This window comes from Lutra lutra, chromosome Y, assembly GCF_902655055.1.
Source record: "Lutra lutra chromosome Y, mLutLut1.2, whole genome shotgun sequence".
Lineage (NCBI taxonomy): Eukaryota > Metazoa > Chordata > Mammalia > Carnivora > Mustelidae > Lutra > Lutra lutra.
Window position 1 is genome coordinate 193,470 of NC_062297.1, and position 19,584 is coordinate 213,053.

General features: G+C 39.1%; 1 protein-coding gene across 4 annotated transcripts in view; it reads right to left on the bottom strand.

Moving 5' to 3' along the window:
- LOC125092595 (lysine-specific demethylase 6A-like) overlaps positions 1–19,584 on the bottom strand; it is a 172,952-nt gene that overhangs the window by 95,906 nt on the left and 57,462 nt on the right. For all 4 annotated transcript variants that reach the window (XM_047716962.1, XM_047716961.1, XM_047716963.1 and 1 more), the window contains exon 5: positions 3,509–3,567. In XM_047716962.1, coding sequence (XP_047572918.1) covers positions 3,509–3,567 — 59 coding nt within the window. The remainder of the gene's footprint in view (positions 1–3,508; positions 3,568–19,584) is intronic.

The window sequence follows — 19,584 nt, forward strand, 5'->3', positions numbered from 1 at the left end:
CATAACATTTTAAGTGAAAATACTAACTTAAGGGGCGCCTGGGTGGCTCAGTGGGTTAAAGCCTCTGCCTTCGGCTCAGGTCATTGAGCCCCGCATCAGGCTCTCTGCTCAGCGGGAAGCCTGCTTCCTCCTCTCTCTGCCTGCCTCTCTGCCTACTTGTGATCTCTCTCTGTCAAATAAATAAATAAAATCTTTAAAAAAAAAAAAGAAAATACTAACTTAAATGTTTGTGAAGAATGTCAGACAGTTAATGGTAGGAACATTTTTAAAAGACCAACAGGGTAAGAATGTTAATCTTCACTCTTTACAGCTCCATAAATCTACTTTTAGAAACTTCACTTTCTCCCACCACATTTTTCTATACATTCCCCTTGGAAACTATCACTGGTATAATGTGTTACATATAGGAGTTAGTATTTACTACTTCCATATGGAATTCCTACAATACAGTCTTTTCCATAAATATTATTATCCCAATAGCAATGGAGTACACCTTTGTCATAAATCAAGGACATATATTTGTGGGACTGCTTCTGCTTTCCTCAACTATGTCAACGTTCATTTGTCTATCTATCTTTGTTGAATTCTGTACCATCTTAATTATTTTGTCTTTTTAATAAGTTTTCATTATGAGTAGAGAAAAATATAGGCTAGATATATTTTGAATATTTTTTAGTATTTGATCTATGTAAATTATCTCCTCAAAAAAAAAAAAAAGAGTATGATACAAGCTAAAAAGATTTTTGAATCTCAATTACAACTGACCCCTAAACAATGCAGGGATGAAGGGCACCAACTCCCATCATAACAAGAAAATTCACTTACCACTTTTTACTACCCAAAACCTAATTATTAATAGCCTATTGTTGATTGGAATCTTTATTGATAACGTAATTCAATTAACACACATTTTACAATACGTATTATAAAACAAACTCATAATAATGTAAGCTACAGAAAACACATGTCTTTAGTAAATCATTTTGGTCATGTTCCTACTTTTATTTTTTTTTCTTTTATTTATTTATTTTTTTTTAAGATTTTATTTATTTGACAGAGAGAGATCACAAGCAGGAGGAGAGGCAGGTAGAGAAGAGAGGAAGGGAAGCAGGCTCCCCGCTGAGCAGAAAGCCCGACTCGGGGCTCGATCCCAGGACTCTGGGATCATGACCTGAGCCGAAGGCAGAGGCTTTAACCCACTGAGCCACCCAGGCGCCCCAGGTTCCTACTTTTAAAGTAGAGTGTTTCTATATACACTTATTACAAAATTAAGCATTTTTTTAAAGATTTTATTTATTTATTTGACAGAGAGTAATCACAAGTAGGCAGAGAGGCAGGCAGAGAGAGGAGGAAGCAGGCTTCCTGCCGAGCAGAGAGCCCGATGCGGGGCTCGATCCCAGGACCCTGAGATCACGACCTGAGCCGAAGGCAGAGGCTTTAACCCACTGAGCCACCCAGGCGCCCCAAAATTAAGCATTTTAAAAGGTAGAAAAAACATACAGACATCACTTAAAAATAAATTATCAATGGGGCGCCTGGGTGGCTCAGTGGGTTGGGCCCCTGCCTTCGGCTCAGGTCATGATCTCGGAGTCCTGGGATCGAGCCCCGCATCGGGCTCTCTGCTCGGCGGGGAGCCTGCTTCCTCCTCTCTCTCTGCCTGCCTCTCTGCCTGCTTGTGATCTCTCTGTCAAATTAAAAAAAAAAAAAAAAATCTTAAAAAAAAAATAAATTATCAAAATTTACATTCATCATTCACAACCAACATTGTCATACACAATATTAAAAGCAGTATTTTCAATCTACACTAACTTATATCCCTTCTAACTTTATGTTCTTATATTAATTTTAAGGCTTATGAGTTATCATAGCTATGTGAAAATTATGCAACATAAGGTACATAGAAACCTCACTACTACTAAACATTACAGTTGTTTGTTCTCAACCTTACCTTGGGTTTCTTCTTGTGGCTGGCTAAAATGACTGTATTTGCTAGCACAAAGAACTGTAAGTAATGATTTAAATAGTCATCCTTCCATCTTAAGAAACAGCAAAGTACAACAAATTATTCATTTAGTGTAAGTTATAGTCTTATTCCTAAATAGATCTCTTCTATTTTCTAAGTCCCACCTCTCACTTCTATAACCTTCTAATGTCTTCCCATTTTTAAGTGATCAGAAGGCTATGAACCTAATGTCACTGTGTACAAATGATGCCACTTTTTTCTTTTAGTAGAATATGTATTAATTAAGATTAGGGTCCTGAACATAAGGCTGGTTTTTACCACTAAATATTATGTAAGAATGAATAAAAATATAGACATCTTACTTACCATTATCAACAATAAGAGTTTTAAAATCAAACGATCTTTAAAGGACTTAACTAGTTCTAACGTTTAGAATTAAAAATTCTGTGACTAGGGGCAACTGGGTGGTTCAATGGGTTAAAGCCTCTGCCTTAGGCTCAGGTCATGATCCCAGGGTGCTGGGATAGAGCCCCAACATCTGGCTTTCTGCTCAGCAGGGAGCCTGCTTTCCTTCCTCTCTCTGCCTGCCTCTCTGCCTACTTGTGATTTATCAAATAAATAAATAAAATCTTAAAAAAAAAAAAATTCTGTGACTAGGGGCACTTGGGTGGCTCAATGCATTAAGCCACTGCCTTCGGCTCAGGTCATGATCTCAGGGTCTACGGATCAAGCCCCGCATTGGGCTCTTTGCTCAGCAGGGAGCCGGCTTCTCTGTCTCTGCCTGCCTCTCTGCCTACCTGTGATCTTTCTCTGTGAAATAAATAAAATCTTAAAAAAAAGAAAAATTCTGTGACTAGGATCTGTAAGAAATTTATAGAGAATTTAATTAAAATCGTCCTAATCTACTCAGTATAGGTTTTTCATCTAAAGGATGAAAGGTTATTCATCTAAAGGAAAGTCTTTAGCTTAAGTTTAAGAATACTCAAAGCAATATGTCATTTAGTAGGAAAAAACTTACAGCATCTCTAATTCGTAAGTTTACTTAACAAACAATGCAGCCCTTGTAACTGGCCCAAAAGCCAAAGAGCAAGAATAGTCACAGCAGGGAAAGTCATCCAACTATAAGCTAAATATCCAACTTTAGGAAACCATAACAAAAACTGGTCAATGAATGTTTACGATCTCTGTAAAAAAAAAATTCAAATGATCCATCCAACATGATTGTAAAACACTGCCAATTTATTCTCAGATTCTCATATAGCTTAAATGAAAACAAACAAGGACAAGACCCAAAGAATTTCCTGTACTTTACAAAATCTTACATACGACTATCAGTTACTCCTCAACAATGGAGGAATGGTTTCATTATTCCTAACTGTAGGTATTGAGAGTTTATAATCAAGTTACAAATTTTTGGTGATCTCAAGGTGTTAGCAAATTTGCTGAGTGGAGGCAATGAGGGATAAGCCAAACAGTAAAATATTGTATGTGTTTATGACACACACATACACACTAAATGGAAACACAAAGTTTAAGTCAACTTACCAGTGAAATGCATTATAGTAGAAGTAAACCAAACCAAGGCCATATAAAAAGGCAGCATTCTGTTAAAAAAAAAAAAAAGAAGAAAAGAAATTCCACAGTAAAAATTTTTACATCTATCCCTTAGATTATTTAGAAATCTAGTACATATGACATCCTTTTTATGTTCTCAAAATTCTATCACATATTGTAATACACTTAAAGGAAACAATGAGGTGCACCTGCGTGGCTCAGTTAGTTAAGCAACTTTCTTCATTTGGCTCAGGTCATGATCTTGGAGTCCCGGCTCAGTGGGAAATCTCCCTCTCCCTCTGACCCCTCCCCCTCTCATGCTCTCTCTCTTTCTTCCTCTCTCATTCTCTCTCTCAAATAAAAAATGAAGTCTTAAAAAAATAAAAAAAGAAAAGAAACAATGAAGTCATAAGGTGACATGTAATGCAGAAGCCAAACTACCTGAATTAATATTTTCAGTTTCTTTTTTATGAAGTCCACAGTGAAAACAATCAAAATTACAATCTTAAAATTTGTGTGAAACCCGAAAAGACCCCAAACAACCAAAGTAATCCAAAGAAAGAACAAAGCAGAAGGTATAATACTTCCTGCTTTCAAACTACATTACAAATCTATTTTAGTAAAAGTACTACAGTACTGGCATAAAAATGGACCTACAGACCAAGAGCAAAGAATAGAGAGCCCAGAATTAAACCCCCACATTTACAGTCTACTATTATTACTCAACCAGGGAGTCAAGAATACGTGCTGGCAAAAGGATTATGTCTTCAAATAGGATTTAAAAAATGGATAAATACAGGCAGAACAATGAAACTGGACCCCTTTCTTATACTAATTCAAAAAATTAATTTGAAGTGGATCAAAGACTTAATCCAATACCGATACCATAAAACTCCTACAATAAAATGTAGAAAAGAAGCTCCCTGACAGTGGTTTTGCTAAGGATTTCTTAAGTATGACAAGAAACAAAAGTAAAAATCATCAAGTAGGACTACATCAAGGACTACTTCAAAAGCTTCTGCACAACAACGACAATAAAAACATGAAAAGGTAATCTACAAAAGAGAAGAAAATTTCTTCAAACCATGTATCAGATAAGGGGTTAATATCCATAATAATATATAAAGAAATCACATAAACTTAGTAACAAAAAGTCTAATTTAAAATGCCAGACAGGGGCGCCTGGATGGCTCAGTGGGTTAAAGCCTCAGCCTTAGGCTCCGGTCGTGATCCCAGGGTCCTGGGATCAAGCCCCACATCAGGATCTCTGCTCAGCGGGGAGCATGCTTCCTCCTCTCTCTCTGCCTGCCTCTCTGCCTACTTGTGATCTCTGTCAAATAAATAAATAAAATCTTTAAAAAAAATAAAATAAAATAAAATAAAATGACCAAACGGAGGTGCATGGGTGGCTCAGTAGCTTAAGCCTATGCCTTCCACTCAGGTCATGGTCTCAGGGTCCTCAGATCAAGCTCTGCATGGGGCTCTCTGCTCAGCAGGGAGCCTGCTTCCCCGCACCTCTCTCTCTGCCTGCCTCTCTGCCTACTTGTGATTTCTCCCTCTGCCAAATAAATAAATAAAATCTCTTTTAAAAATAAAAATAAAATAAAATAAAATGACCAGAGGACCTGTTCCAAAGAAGACATTCAGATGACCAACAGGTAAAACAAACAAACAAACAAAAACAAAAACAAAACAAACAAAAAAAAACAGATGCTCAACATCTTACCATCAGGGACATACAATTCAACAGCATAATGAAATATCAACTTTTACTTCTCCTAATGAGAATGTGAAGAGGTAACAAGTATTTGCAAGGATATGGAAAAAAGGGAAACACTGCTGAAATATAAGTTGGTTGAGCCATTATGGAAAATAATTTGCAAGTTCTTTAAAAAACTAGATCTACCATATGACAGAGTGATTCCACTTTTGGGCGTTTATCCAAACAAAATGAAAACAAGGTACTGAAAGGTTATATGCACCCCCATGTTTACAGCAACACTATTCACAGTGGCCAAGATATGGAAACTACCTAACATACCACCACAGATGAGTGGATAAATAAGATACAGTGCATAAACCCATTGGGGTATTATGCAGCCATAAGAAAATACATCCTCCCACTTGTGACAATATGGGAAGACCTTGAGCAATGATGATTAAGTAAGATATGTCTGGGAAAAACAAGTACTGTATGGTATCAATCACGTGTGGTATTAAAAATGCCAAACCTCTTAAAACAGAGTAAGTGGTGGTTATCAGGGTAAGGGAAGTGAACGGATAGGATAGGTTTTGTTTCAAACTACCAGTGAATAGCAAAATAACCCCTCCAGATCTAGAGCACATTACAGTGAACACAGAAAACCATACTGTATTATCAACAAAAAACTTGGACAACCCTCTTCGGGAGCTCTGTACCATCACTTTACTATCACTCAATAAACCTTGCTTTGCTATTCAACAACAACAAAACCAAAAACTTCCTATTCCAACCACCAAGAAGAAATGATAATTATACAATGTGAGATGCTAATTATAGCTACAGTGACAATCATATTACTATATATATACACACATATATATAACTAGCATATGTACATCTTAATTTTTAGTGTTATATATCAAATATATTTCAATTAAAAAATAAAGCTTACAACAGTTAGTAAGTGTATGGAGAAATGCTTATCATTACCTTTCACAACAATGAAAACCAAAATCTTAATAAGATATCTCCTCCTTAAAAAAAGAGGTTATCTCTTCCTACCTACTAAGATGGGAAGACTAAAAAAGACAACGTTTTGGAGAAAAAGAAAAGCAACACATCCAAATAATATCAGTGTACCCTAATCAGAGGAAAATCTCAAGGGTATTCTCAGAGACAATCATGGTGATCTATGCAAAAGGACACCAAAAAACCTTAACATCAAAATGACCCTAAAGCTTTTTTGCTATTTTTATACCTACTTTGAAGATTAAGAATAATTTTCTACAAAATACATAATTTATTAAATTCTTGCATTGTATCAATCAGAAATCAAGTGAGGTTTAGAGGATTTATAATTTGTCAAAATGTCCATCACAAACCCCAGTTAAATAATTATAGTTTCATATGATTATCATTTTAATAACCCTGTATGAAGTGTCTGTGTTTAAAAAAATGTTAATTTTTCTGAATTTTACCAAGATGATGAGATATATGGAGGCTTCTAACTTCCCCTCTCTTCATGGTTGGGTCAAATATACAGCTACTTTCAGTTTAGTTCCCTAAATAAAACCCAGAAACTAGCTGACTTCTACATACGAAGGAACTAAGAAAATACCCAACATCAAAACAGGCAGAAAAGACCAAAACACTCGCACCACATTTTCCTCTCATAATCATGATGTAAACTCCAGTCTTCCTTCATCTTAAGGAACAGTGTCTGGACCACACCTTTAGGTGCCCAACTTTTAAGACTGGCATTCCGGTTATGGTCACCCAATCACCTAGCTCTTTAGTCTGAGATTCATGAGTCCCTTGGGACAATTGAAAAAAAAGTAGTTGTTAAGCAGGCTATGAACACACAGACCTCCCCTTAAGATGATAAATTTCTTTGGGGCAAAGACAAAGACAACAACAGAAAATGTGTAACTTCTCAAAGAAAATGAATAGAGGGGCATCTGGGTGGCTCAGTGGGTTAAAGCCTCTGCCTTCACTTGGGTCATGTTCCTGGGGTCCTGGGACTGAGCCCCCATCCCCACATCGGGCTCTCTGCTCAGTGGGGAGTCTGCTTCCCCCTCTCTCTCTGCCTGCCTCTCTGCCTACTTGTGACCTCTGTCAAATGAATAAATAAAATCTTAAATTTAAAAAAAAAAGGAAATGAATAGAAATACTGTTAATTTTGAGTAGATACACTAGAGCACAGATCAGGAAGGAATGGTTCAGTATTCAATTTGGGCTCACAATCTTTCTATGCAAACTGCAATGCTAAAAATAGGTTTTACATGTTTACAAATTCACTTAAAAAAAAAAAATGAAGACTGGGGCGCCTGGGTGGCTCAGGGGGTTAAAGCCTCTGCCTTCGGGGGCGTCTGGGTGGCTCAGTGGGTTAAGCCGCTGCCTTCGGCTCAGGTCATGATCTCAGGGTCCTGGGATCGAGTCCCACATCGGGCTCTCTGCTCAGCAGGGAGCCTGCTTCCCTCTCTCTCTCTGCCTGCCTCTCTGTCTGCTTGTGATCTCTGTCTGTCAGATAAATAAATAAAATCTTTAAAAATAAATAAATAAATAAATAAATAAATAAATAAATAAAAAATAAAAGGGTTCAATAATGTCATATGATGCATGTCCAGGAAAAGAGAACCATCAGGGAAGGAGAGAAGGTGTGCATATATATCTGTGTGTCCATCGTTTATTAGAGGGAACTAATTGACTTGAGATTATGCAGGCTGACAAATACAGTGATCTGAATAATCAAGTCAGAAACAGAAAAATAAATGTTTTAATTCCAGTACAAGGGCTGGAAACTACAGAATCATAGTTCAAAGACCTATTAGCAGGATGGTCACCCTTTCTGTACTAATTAGGTCTCAAAACTGATAGAGGCCCACCTACATTGGGAAGGAAAATCAGCTTTAGCTCATCTACAGATACGTTAATCTCATCAAGAAACCTTAAAGCCATACCGAAATAATGTTAAACAGACATTTAGGCCCAGTCTAACTGGGCTCTCATATAAAATTAACTGTAAAAAAGAAAAAAAGTCCACCCCCTTCACACCCTGGCAAAAAAAAAAAGAAAAGATTATACAAGTGAACTCTGAACTGGGTACAACTATCACGTATACAACCCAGAACAGGGTGTTGTTGGTATAGTGTTGAGCAAAGACACCACCAGAACGGGTAGCTCCCTCTACAGAAGGGGAGATAAAGACCTTCAGTCACAGTATCACTTCTCCTTAAAATTCTGTAAATGAATTCTTTTTTAAAGATTTTATTTATTTGACAGAGATCACAAGTAGGCAGAGAGTCAGGCAGAGAGAGGGAGGGGAGGAAACAGGCTCCCCACGGAGCAGAGAGCCCAATGTGGGGCTCGATCCCAGGACCCTGGGATCATGACCCGAACTGAAGGCAGAGGTTTTAACCCACTGAACCACCCAGGTGCCCCTATAAATGAATTCTTAAATACTATGATATAAAATTGATACATATTACATTACATAATCAGAGAGTAAAGTAAGAGGAAGAAAAAAATACTTTATGCACACTTGACAATTTAAAGTCTTTGGTGCTATCGTCAAGTGATCATGTCTGATATTTAGAAGTACCTTCTTTCGTTAATCATTCTCTATTCCCTTTGCTATCAGCAAATCACTTCAGCCAGTCATCATTCTTTATCTGCTAGGATTATACCAACCATTCCTAAAAGGTCTGGGCCATTACTATTCCACCCTGTGATGAGTTTTTGTTGTTTTCCCTTTGAACTTATATCAAAAGGCATGGTCGTGTTAAGAGATGCACGAAGGGATCTACTATATTAAATATATAATCTTCCTTACATCCACTGTAAAACAAGAGTCCAATTTCCCCCTGCATATCAAGATGAATCGGCATGGCCAGAAAAAAGAACTCTCTGCCTTGCCTGTTGTTAATTCAAATAAAAAATGAGGAGTCCAAATGGCCAAGGAGCAGTCTCAACTTTCAGTATGATAGAATCATTGTTGTATCTCCTGGTGGAAAAATTCCTCTCTTTGGACGAACACCTCTTTACTACCTGAGCAGAGAGTAATGGGGAAAGGAAGGAAAAATTTTGCTGTTAAGTCGGTAAGAGTTGTAGTAGGGGTGCTTGAGTGGCTCAGTCAGTTAAGCATCTGCCTTCAGCTCAGTATTGGGATGGAGCTTCACACTGGGGTCCATGCTCAGGAGAGAGAGCACTTCTCCCTGTTCCTCTGCTGCTCTCCCTGCTGTGTGCTCTCTCTCTGTCCAACTCTGGACCCCATAGTCCCCAGTCAAAAAAATAAATAAATAAATAATTAAAAATGTATATGAGTAATAGTTATTTGGTGCCAAGGTAAAATTATCAGGATACAACACAAGTCATTCCAGACGTCCCCCTCACTAAAAGACCAATTTACAAGTAGCAACAGAAAGGACAGTACTGTGAAAATTGCAGAACACAAGAGTAGAGACTAAAGCACATCCCTGAACCACAGAGACTGAGAAGCACGCATTAGAAACATAAGACAAATAGCTATATTCTTACTGCACTGATCCACTACCAAGCTAGCAACATATCAAGAGGGCACCCCCAGGCCTAAAGTTTTTAGAGTCCAACATGGACATCTAGCTCCCCTTCCATTATGGATTTATTTCAGAGCTGCCCACTACACTACAAGCCTCCTCTCACAGAGATGTTGGAGAGAATATGTGAGACTTTCTGCTAAGAACCAAAATGCGATTGAGGAAGGCAGGGGAGGAGATGGACTTACAGTAACCAGCACACAGATCTTATTAAACAAAGTCCTCTTTGCAGTGGCACCAAAGTAGTGATGCTAGCCAGCAACTCTACCTGCAGAACCAAGCCACCAGCCCTGTCAGAAGAGTGAATTCAGTACAAAGTTCTGCCTGATTCAGAACACCAAACAATTAGCCTTTCCAGCTCTGAAGTCTATTTTACTACCCTACCAAGTCAGGAAAATTAATTTATAGGTCTACCTAGGCAAAGTGCATCCTCCACTCCAGTAAACCAGGAAAGATGCATACTCCACCTTGTAACACTACTTAAATCAGCACTTGAGCAGAGAGGCCATGACTGAAAGTCCAGCTGGTCAAGGAGCTCAGTTTGCAGTTCTCTCAGATTCAAGTCCCCAGCCAACAAGGCATGCCAGCCTTTGAGCCTATTCTACGACTCTACTGAGCAGAAAAGCCATTTCTTGGCTCTACCCACTGTTGAGTATAGCCACCAATCTTACTCTATCAGGAAGCCTAACCAGAACACATTTAGGAAGATGCATTACCCAACTGATAGCTCCACTTACCACAGCACTTTACCAGAAAACTTACCCAGTAGTTCCACCTATCCAGATAACTGACACAATGGTCCTACCTGCCCAAGACGGCTTGGTGAGCCACCCCGTCTCATTAGAGTGCTCAAACATCCAGCCCTTAATAGCCAAGGAAATCATTCCATGACCCTGCTCAGAAAGGGAAGCAAATTTCTTGACCTACCCAAATTTTGAATATAACACCAAGACCATAAGCAGATGTCTCACCAGAAATTTTGCAAGGCAGAAGATAATAGGTTATACTTGAAATACTGAAAGAAAAACTCTCAACTCTGAAAGGTGTCCTTCAGAAGGAAGGAGAGAAATGCTCTTCCTGAACAAATAAAAACTGAGAAACTTCAACTCACTATACCTGTACAAGAAATTCCAAGGTGAGTTTTTCAGGAAAAATAAAAAGATGATAATTAACACTGTAAAAACATGAATGTCTGTGTAAAACTCACTGGTAAAGGTAAATACACAAATTCAGATTCTCTTAATATACTGACAGTAGTATATAATTTATTTACAAATCTAATTTAAAAGTTTAAAAATGTAAGTATTAAAAATAACTTTAAGTGTAACAATTTATTATTGGATAAATTATGTAAAATATACATTAATTAGAACATCAAATGTAGGGGCGCCTAGGTGGCTCAGTGGATTAAACCACTGCCTTCCACTCAGGTCATGGTCTCGGTGTCCTGAGATCGAGCCCCGCATCGGGTTCTCTGCTCAGCGGGGAGCCTGCTTCCCACTCTCTCTCTGCCTTCCTCTCTGCCTACTTGTGATCTCTCTCTCTCTGTCAAATAAATAAATAAATAAAATCTTAAAAAAAAAAAAAAAAGAACATCAAATGTTAATTGAAAAACTATTTTATGTGTATAAACTTACATGTATGTACATATAAGTTGTATGTGTATAAAGTTAAAGCAGAAAGTTATTTAAAAGATATTTTTTGTAAGCTTCATGGTAAATACAAAGGAAAAACTCACAGTTATGTAAAAGATTACTATAAAAAAGTAAGTCATAGCACACCACTAAAAGTCATCAAATCACAAAAGAGAACACCAAGAAGGAAAAGAGAACAAACGATCTGTAATACATCAGAGAATATTAAAATGGTATTTGTAAATCCTTGTATCAATAATTACTTTAAACAGAAATGGATTAAATTCTTTAACTGAAAAGACAAAGAATGCCTGAATGGATTAAAAAAAACAACAAGAAGGTCCAATGACATGCTACCTATGAGAATCACTTTTCCTTTAAAGAGACAAAGCCATATGGGTGGCTAAGTTGATAAAGCATCTGACTTCCATTCAGATCATGATACTGGGGTCCTGGGATAGAGTCCCACACCAGCTTCCTGCTCAGCAGGGAGTCTGCTTGTCCTCCCTCTCTTCACTTGTGCTCTCTCTCAATACAAAACAAAAATCAAAATATTATAAAAAAAAAAAAAAAGGCAAATTTGCCTGAATAGACAGAAGATCAGAATAGATAATATTTCCAAAGAAGACAAGTCAATAGCCAACAGCTATATGAAAAGCTGCTAATACTAATCATCAGTAAGTCAAAACTATGAGAAAACACTGAACACCTGTTACTATAAAAAAAAAAAAAAAAAAGACAAGAGATAAGCCCTGATTAGAATGTAGGCAAAAGGGAGCTTGGCACACTGTTGGAGGGAATGAAATTTGATAGACCAAAGGATTCTCCACCCCCCCCAAAAAAAGAGGCCGGCGGGGGGGGGGGGGAGACCTACAACTATACCTGACACAGCAATTTGACCTCTAAGCATATACCCAAAGAAAACAAAATTACTAACTCAGGAAATACCTGCCATCTGGATGCTTACTACAGCATTATTTGTATTAGCCAATACATGAAAAACAACCTAAGTCCCTGCATGGATGAGCAAATAAAAAGAATATGAGAGAGATACACACACACGATGGAAAATTAAGGAAGGGAAGGAAGAAGGAAAGAAATTTTGTACATTTGTTACAACATGGGAAGACCTTGAGGATTATTACACTAAGTGAAATAAAGCACACAAGATGTATACTGCATGAACTTACTTGTATGTGGATTTTTTTTCAAATTTTCACTCAAATTCCAGTATTAACATACCAAATTAGTTTTAGGTGTATGATACAGTGATTCAACACTTCCATACATCACCCAATGCTCATCACAATGGCTGCACTCCTTAATCCCCATCACCAATTCACCCAGCCCCTCATCCAGCTCCCCATCCAGCCCCCCTCTGGTAACCATCAATGTGTTCTCTGTAAAGTCAAGAATCTGTTTCTTGCTTGCAACTTTCTTCCCCACCCACCCCTCCACCTTGCTTATTTGTTTTGTTTCTTACTTAGCCAACAACTGATACAAAGATGTTCAACATCATTCATCATCAGGGAAATATAAATCAAAATCACAATGAGATATGACCCAATACCTGTCAGAATGGTTGAAATCAACAACATAAGATACCACCAAGTGTTGTCCAGGATGAAGAGAAAGGGGAATTTCTTAACACTATTGCTGGGAATGGAAACTAGTGCAGCCACTCTGGGACACAGTATGGAGATTCCTCAAAAGTTAAAAAAAGACCTACCCTACAATACAGCAATTACACTACTAGGTATTTACCCAAAGAATACAAAAATACTAATTCAAAAGGGATATGAGTGGAGTGCCTGGGTTGTGCAATTGTTTTGAGTGTCCAGCTCTTGTCTCTGGTTGTAATCTCAGGGTGGTGAGAGCAAGCCCCATGTCAGGCTTAGCTCTCAGTGGGGAGTCTGCTTGACTTTCTCCCTCCCTCTGCCCCTACCCCCAACCCCTGCTTGCTCTCTCTCTCTGGAATAAATAAATCTCTCCCTCAATTAATGAAACTACATATAATATAGCAACTGAAGTTACAGTTACCACTAGATTAAGCTTAAAATAATCCACATCCATGGTGAGTCTTTAAGGTCCACCTGTATTCTGCACAGACCAGATAAAAGATGTGAATATGGTTTCCATATGGCCCTTCCCAACCCAAAAGCCCTTACTTCATATTTCAAGGGACAAATAAGAAGCTTCCAGATCCTCCGCTACTAAGTGACTCTAATCCAATTATACATTCTAAAACTGACCATTAGCAGCATTGGATTCCGTTCTTACAGTTTCCTACTGACATTAATCCCAGGGCACTGCAATATTAAGAAACATCCTAAGGAATGTTCTGTCTTCCAGACATAATTTTCCTTTCCTCCATTTCCCCAGTAGTTGACCAATTTCCCTACGGTACTGACACATTATTTAATTGAAAAAACCACATTGTACCTGTTGTACAGGGTTTTCCACCTTACATTTCAAAAAGAAGGTTACATCCACACTGGCCCAGGAATCTCAGTATACTTTTGTGATCCTAAGAACAAAGTAATTCACCCAAATCTACTTGTAGTACAGGAAAAATTTGGAGGCAAGGTGTTCCTATGTTCAAGAGACTTAGAAAAGTACAAGCAGAGATTTCTTTAAAAAAAAAAAAAAAAGATTTTATTTACTCATTTAAGACAAAGAGATACAGATAGAAAGCATAAGTAGAGGGAGAGGCAGCAGGAGAAAGAGAATCAGACTCCCTGCTGAGCCAGGAGCCCTATGTAGGCCTCGATCCCACGACCTGGATCATGACCCAAGCTGAAGGCAGACGCCTAACCATCTGAACTACCCAAGTACCCCACAATCTAAGATTTCTTATGAAAAGTCCCAAAGTCAACTCAAGTACCTATGTGGCCAATCAATATTCTTGCTACATTTACATACATAATCACACCAAGTTTGGGGGTTATGGAATTTTTTATAAAGATAGATAAAATTTTTCAGAAATAAAAAAAACAAGGGGTACCTGTGTGGGTCAGTTGGTGAAGCGTCTGCCTTCAACTCAGATCATGGTCCTGGAGTGTTGGGATGGAGCCCCGAGTCAGGCTCTCTGCTCAGTGGGAGTCTGTTTCTCCCCCTCCCTCTGCTCCCTTGCTCCTGCTCTCCTGCTTGCTCTCTATCTCAAATAAATAAATAAAATCTTAAAAAAAAATCAGGACCAAGTTTAATGATACAAGATTTGCTGTATAAACAAATTAGTATTACTCCAAATACCCTGATTGAATGAAGAAAAATTATGTTTCAATGCAAACTCTCTTTTTTGGGGTCCCATCTTGCATATTTTGCCTATCTCTTTATTTTTATTTATTTACTCTTCTTTTAAAGATTTTATTTATTTATTTATATTAGAGAGAGGGAGGGAGGGAGAGAGAGACAGCAAGAGAGGGAACTGGCAGAGGGAGTGGGAAAGGGAGAAGCAGGATCCCCGCTGAGCAGGGAGCCAGATTCCAGGCTCAATCCCACGATCCTGAGATCATGACCTGAACCAAAGGCAGATGCTTAATGTCTGAGCCACCCAGGTGCCCCTCTTACTTTCCTTTTTTTTCTTAAGATTTTATTTGTTTATTTCATAGGAAGAGATCACAAGCAGGCAGAGAGGCAGGCGGGGGGTAGCAGAGAAGCAAGCTCCTTGCAGAACAGAGAGCCCCATGTGGGGCTCAATCCCAGCACCCCGGAATCAGGACTCCAGCCGAAGGCAGGGGCCCTAACCTACTAAGACACCCAGGTGCCCCCCCTCTCTTTCCTTTATTTATTTATTTTAGAGGGAGAGAGAGAGAGCATATGAGTATGAGGGGAGGGGCAGAGAGAAAAAGAGAGGAAGAGAATCTCAAGCCAACTTATAACTTATGACATGATCTGAGCTAAAATCACCAGGCAAATGCTTAACCAAATGAGCCACACAAGTGGCCCTTGTCAATCCATTTCAAACCCCAAATTCTTCTACTTTCCCCCAATATCTGGCTACAACTCCCCAAATTGAACTTTCTGATTTTTTCCATTCTATTTGGAATAATTTAGAGCTAATGGCCTTTCCTGAAGCCCTCCAAGTTAAAACTGGATACCTGATACAAACCTCAAGGAAATCACTGCAACAGATCATGAATACAGAACCTTTCTGCCTGGTACTTATGTGGGCCACTCAGTTCAACAGGACAACAAATATCATCACCACAGACACCCAAAATGAAAACCAGCAAATCATTAGATTGCCACTGCTGTCCTTACCCTTCCATCTAAAGGGCTTTCAACCCAACATCACAAAATCTTAGCTGGATACTCTCTGAAATCAGAAACTGGTTTTTAACATTAATCATTGTTTTTCTCTTATTTTCGTAGAAACTTCTCTTAAGTGCCTGATGGGTAGCACCATAAAGCATACCCTCTGGTACTTAAGTCTCAACTTAGAATTCAGCAGTTCCTTAATGAATGAAAGGATACTCAACAATAAATGGACTTTTGTTGTTCTAAGGAAAGGAATATATTTTTTTAAAGATTTCGTTTAAGGGGCACTTGGCTGGTTCTGTGGGTTAAGCCTCTGACTTCAGCCCGGGTCATGATCTCAGGGTGCTGGGATCAAGCCCCACACCTGGCTCTCTGCTCAGAGGGGAGCCTGCTTCCCCTCCTCTCTCTGCCTGCTGCTCTGCCTACTTGTGATCTCTCTCCCGCTGTCAAATAAACAAACAAAATCTTTTTAAAAAATAAATAAATAAAGATTTTGTTTAAAAGAGAGAGCAAGAAAGCATGGTGGGGAGGAACAGAGGGAGAGAGAAACCCAAGCAACTCAGTGCCCAACATGTGGCTCAATCTTACCACCCCTACTTAGATCACAACCTGAGCGGAAACCAAAAGCCAGATGCTCAAGCAACTGGACCATCCAGGCTCCCCGGAATTTTTTATTCCCTCAAGTAACAGGGTGAACTGACAAAAATTCCAAGTTCGACCAAACTTTATTCAGATTCCTGAGCCTTCTCCTAGGCCCACTTGTGTACTTCCTTTTAAAATCCTTAGCAAGAATGATGCTAAGTCAACACAGCAATCAATAATCCCTTATCCCGGGGCACCTGGGTGGCTCAGTGGGTTAAAGCCTCTGCCTTCGGCTCAGGTCATGATCCCAGGGTCCTAGGATTGAGCCCCACTTCGGGCTCTCTGCTCAGCAGGGAGCCTGCTTCCCTTCCTTTCTCTCTGCCTGCCTCTCTGCCTACTTGGGATCTTTTTTTTTTTTTTTTTAAGATTTTATCTATTTTTTTGACAGACAGAGATCACAAGTAGGCAGAGAGGCAGGTAGAGAGAGAGGAGGAAGCAGGCTCCCTGCCGAGCAGAGAGCCCGATATAGGGCTTGATCCCAGGACCTCGGGACCATGACCTGAGCCAAAGGCAGAGGCTAAACCCACTGAGCCACCCAGGCGCCCCGGAATCTCTGTCTTTTAAAAAAATAGTAATTGGGACGCCTGGGTGGCTTAGTTGGTTGGACGACTGCCTTCGGCTCAGGTCATGATCCTAGGAGTCCCGGGATCGAGTCCCGCATCGGGCTCCCAGCTCCATGCGGAGTCTGCTTCTCTCTCTGACCTTCTCCTCGCTCATGCTCTCACTGTCTCTCTCTCAAATAAATAAATAAAATCTTTAAAAATAAATAAATAGGGGCGCCTGGGTGGCTCAGTGGGTTAAGCCACTGCCTTCGGCTCAGGTCATGATCTCAGGGTCCTGGGATCGAGCCCCGCATCGGGCTCTCTGCTCGGCAGGGAGCCTGCTTCTTCCTCTCTCTCTGCCTGCCTGCCTCTCTGCCTGCTTGTGATCTCTCTCTGTCAAATAAATAAATAAAATCTTTAAAAAAAATAAAAAATAAATAAATAAATAAATAGTAATTTATATTAAATAAAAATGGATTAAAGATTCCTATCAAAATAGAACTTCAACTACTTCCATTCTGACCTCTGTGTGTACTAAATGATTAAGTTCTTCTTTTCCAGCTTATTTCTCAACTGAAGCAAAAGACGCTGAGGACAAAACATTTCGTGATGGGCAACAAAACTACCCCTCAAACCGTAAGGACTGCCCTAACTAGCAAGAACCCCGGGACTGACCTCAAGACAATGATGGATGGACCTGACCTTTACTGCCCACATGTATATACCTACCCACTTTCATCCCACAATCTCCTTACATAAACTTAGAACTCTTTTCATTACTTTGGAGACAGTTTTTTGAGACCTCGGTCCACTGTCTTTCTGATGTCAGTCTCAGTGAAATCAACTCCTTATTTCACCACGTACCACTGGATTTTGTCAGTGGCGAGTGGCTAAAACTGGACTGGTTGTTTGGACTCCTAGAGGCATGGCCTCTCTGTCCCAGTTGCACAGTTAAAACTGCGAGATCAGGGGACCTGGTGGCTCAGTCTGTTAAGCGTCTGCCTTCACCTCAGGTCATGATCTCAGAGTCTTGGGATTGAGTTCCACATCAGGCTCCGTACTCAGTGAGGAGTCTGCTCCTCACTCCCCCTCTCCCTTTGTGCCCTCTCTAATAAACAAAAAACAAAAAACAAAAACAAAAAAGTAAAAAGCATTTATCAATTTGAAAAAAAAAACACAAACAAAAAACAACAAAATAAAACCCCAGAGATCTTAAGAACAGATTAAAAGAAAAAAAAAAAACAAAACCACACAAAAAAAACAAGGAGATACCGTTTATACGCTAACAAAAAGAAACACATTTCAAATATAAAAACACACTAAGATTAAAGGGTAGAAGAGACTACATTATGTAAATATTACATAATGCTCTTTTCAAGAGCACTACTGAACATTCCCCAAAAGAGACATTATGGTTAAATCAAACTACACAAATAAATATAAAATTGTAAGTGGTAATTCAATGTTCTGCATGATAATGTAAAGTGGACTAGCTTCCAGAAAAAATGGTGAACATTGCAAATAGTACAATCAGACCTCCTGGGTGGCTCAGTTAGTTAGTTAAGTGTTTGGCTTAAGCTCAGGTCATGATCCCAGGGTTTGGGACTGAGCTCCACATCAGGCTTCCTGTTCAGTGGGGAGACTGCTTCTCCCTCTCCTTCTGCTACTCCCCCTGCTAATACTCTGTCAAATAAATAGAGTATTTTTAAAAAAGTATAACCAGTTAAAATATCTGTAAATGTCTTAACACTGTATAGCAAATGCAAAACCATTAGTGGAAGAAAAACTACTAATCCACAAAAAAGATTAATCTTTGGACTTTGAACCATGAAACCTTCCATCTACTCTCTTACATTACTGTGACAGAAACTCATCTCAGAAGGGTACAATCTAGAATACAGGTTTCTTCTGCCCCAGCTCCCAAGTAAAGGGATCTTGTATCTTCCAGAGAGGAGTAATAGCTAGCTGTATGTTGGAGAACTAAACTCCACCTGACAGCAGGTGGGAATGGGGTTAGGAGAACGGATGGCTAACTCTCTTATGCATACGAAATCACCATTCATGGGGCAAAGACTCTTATGTTGGAAAGAGGGCGCTTAGAAGAGTGGAGCCCCACCATCTTTTTATATACCAGGTGGGCTGGTAAGAGGGTGGCCATACCAGAAGAAGCAAGTTTGAGAAGATCTGAGGCTACTGCCAAACATCCCATTTAGCACTTTAACTCCCTAAAACAAGAGTGTCAATGAAAACTATACTTACCATTGTCCCAAGACCCAAATAAAAAACTGTGGTTCAGAGATCTTGGCAGAGAAGAGAGCTTCACTAAGCTACAAAGTTTTACCAAAACTACTGACTTCACTTACCAATGAATAATGGAGGAATTCAAGAATAAGATGACTCTCAGAAGAAGTCAACATTGTGGTAAAACAAAAGACATAGATATTTAAGGTAAACCTTGTAATAAAGTTTTATAGTAAGAAATATATATTTGGTGCCCCTAGGTTACCTAAGAATAGGGCTGATCATCAAAGGAACCAACCATGTGATAGGATGAAAGTTGAAACTTTCAGCTCCATACTTCCAACTTCCATAGAGGAGAGAGGGGCTAGAGATTGAGTTCAGTCTTCAATGATCAATGCTTTAGTCAATCGTATCTATGTAATAAAGTCTCCTAAATCTACAGGTGGGGTTCAGAGAGCTTCTTTTGATGAAT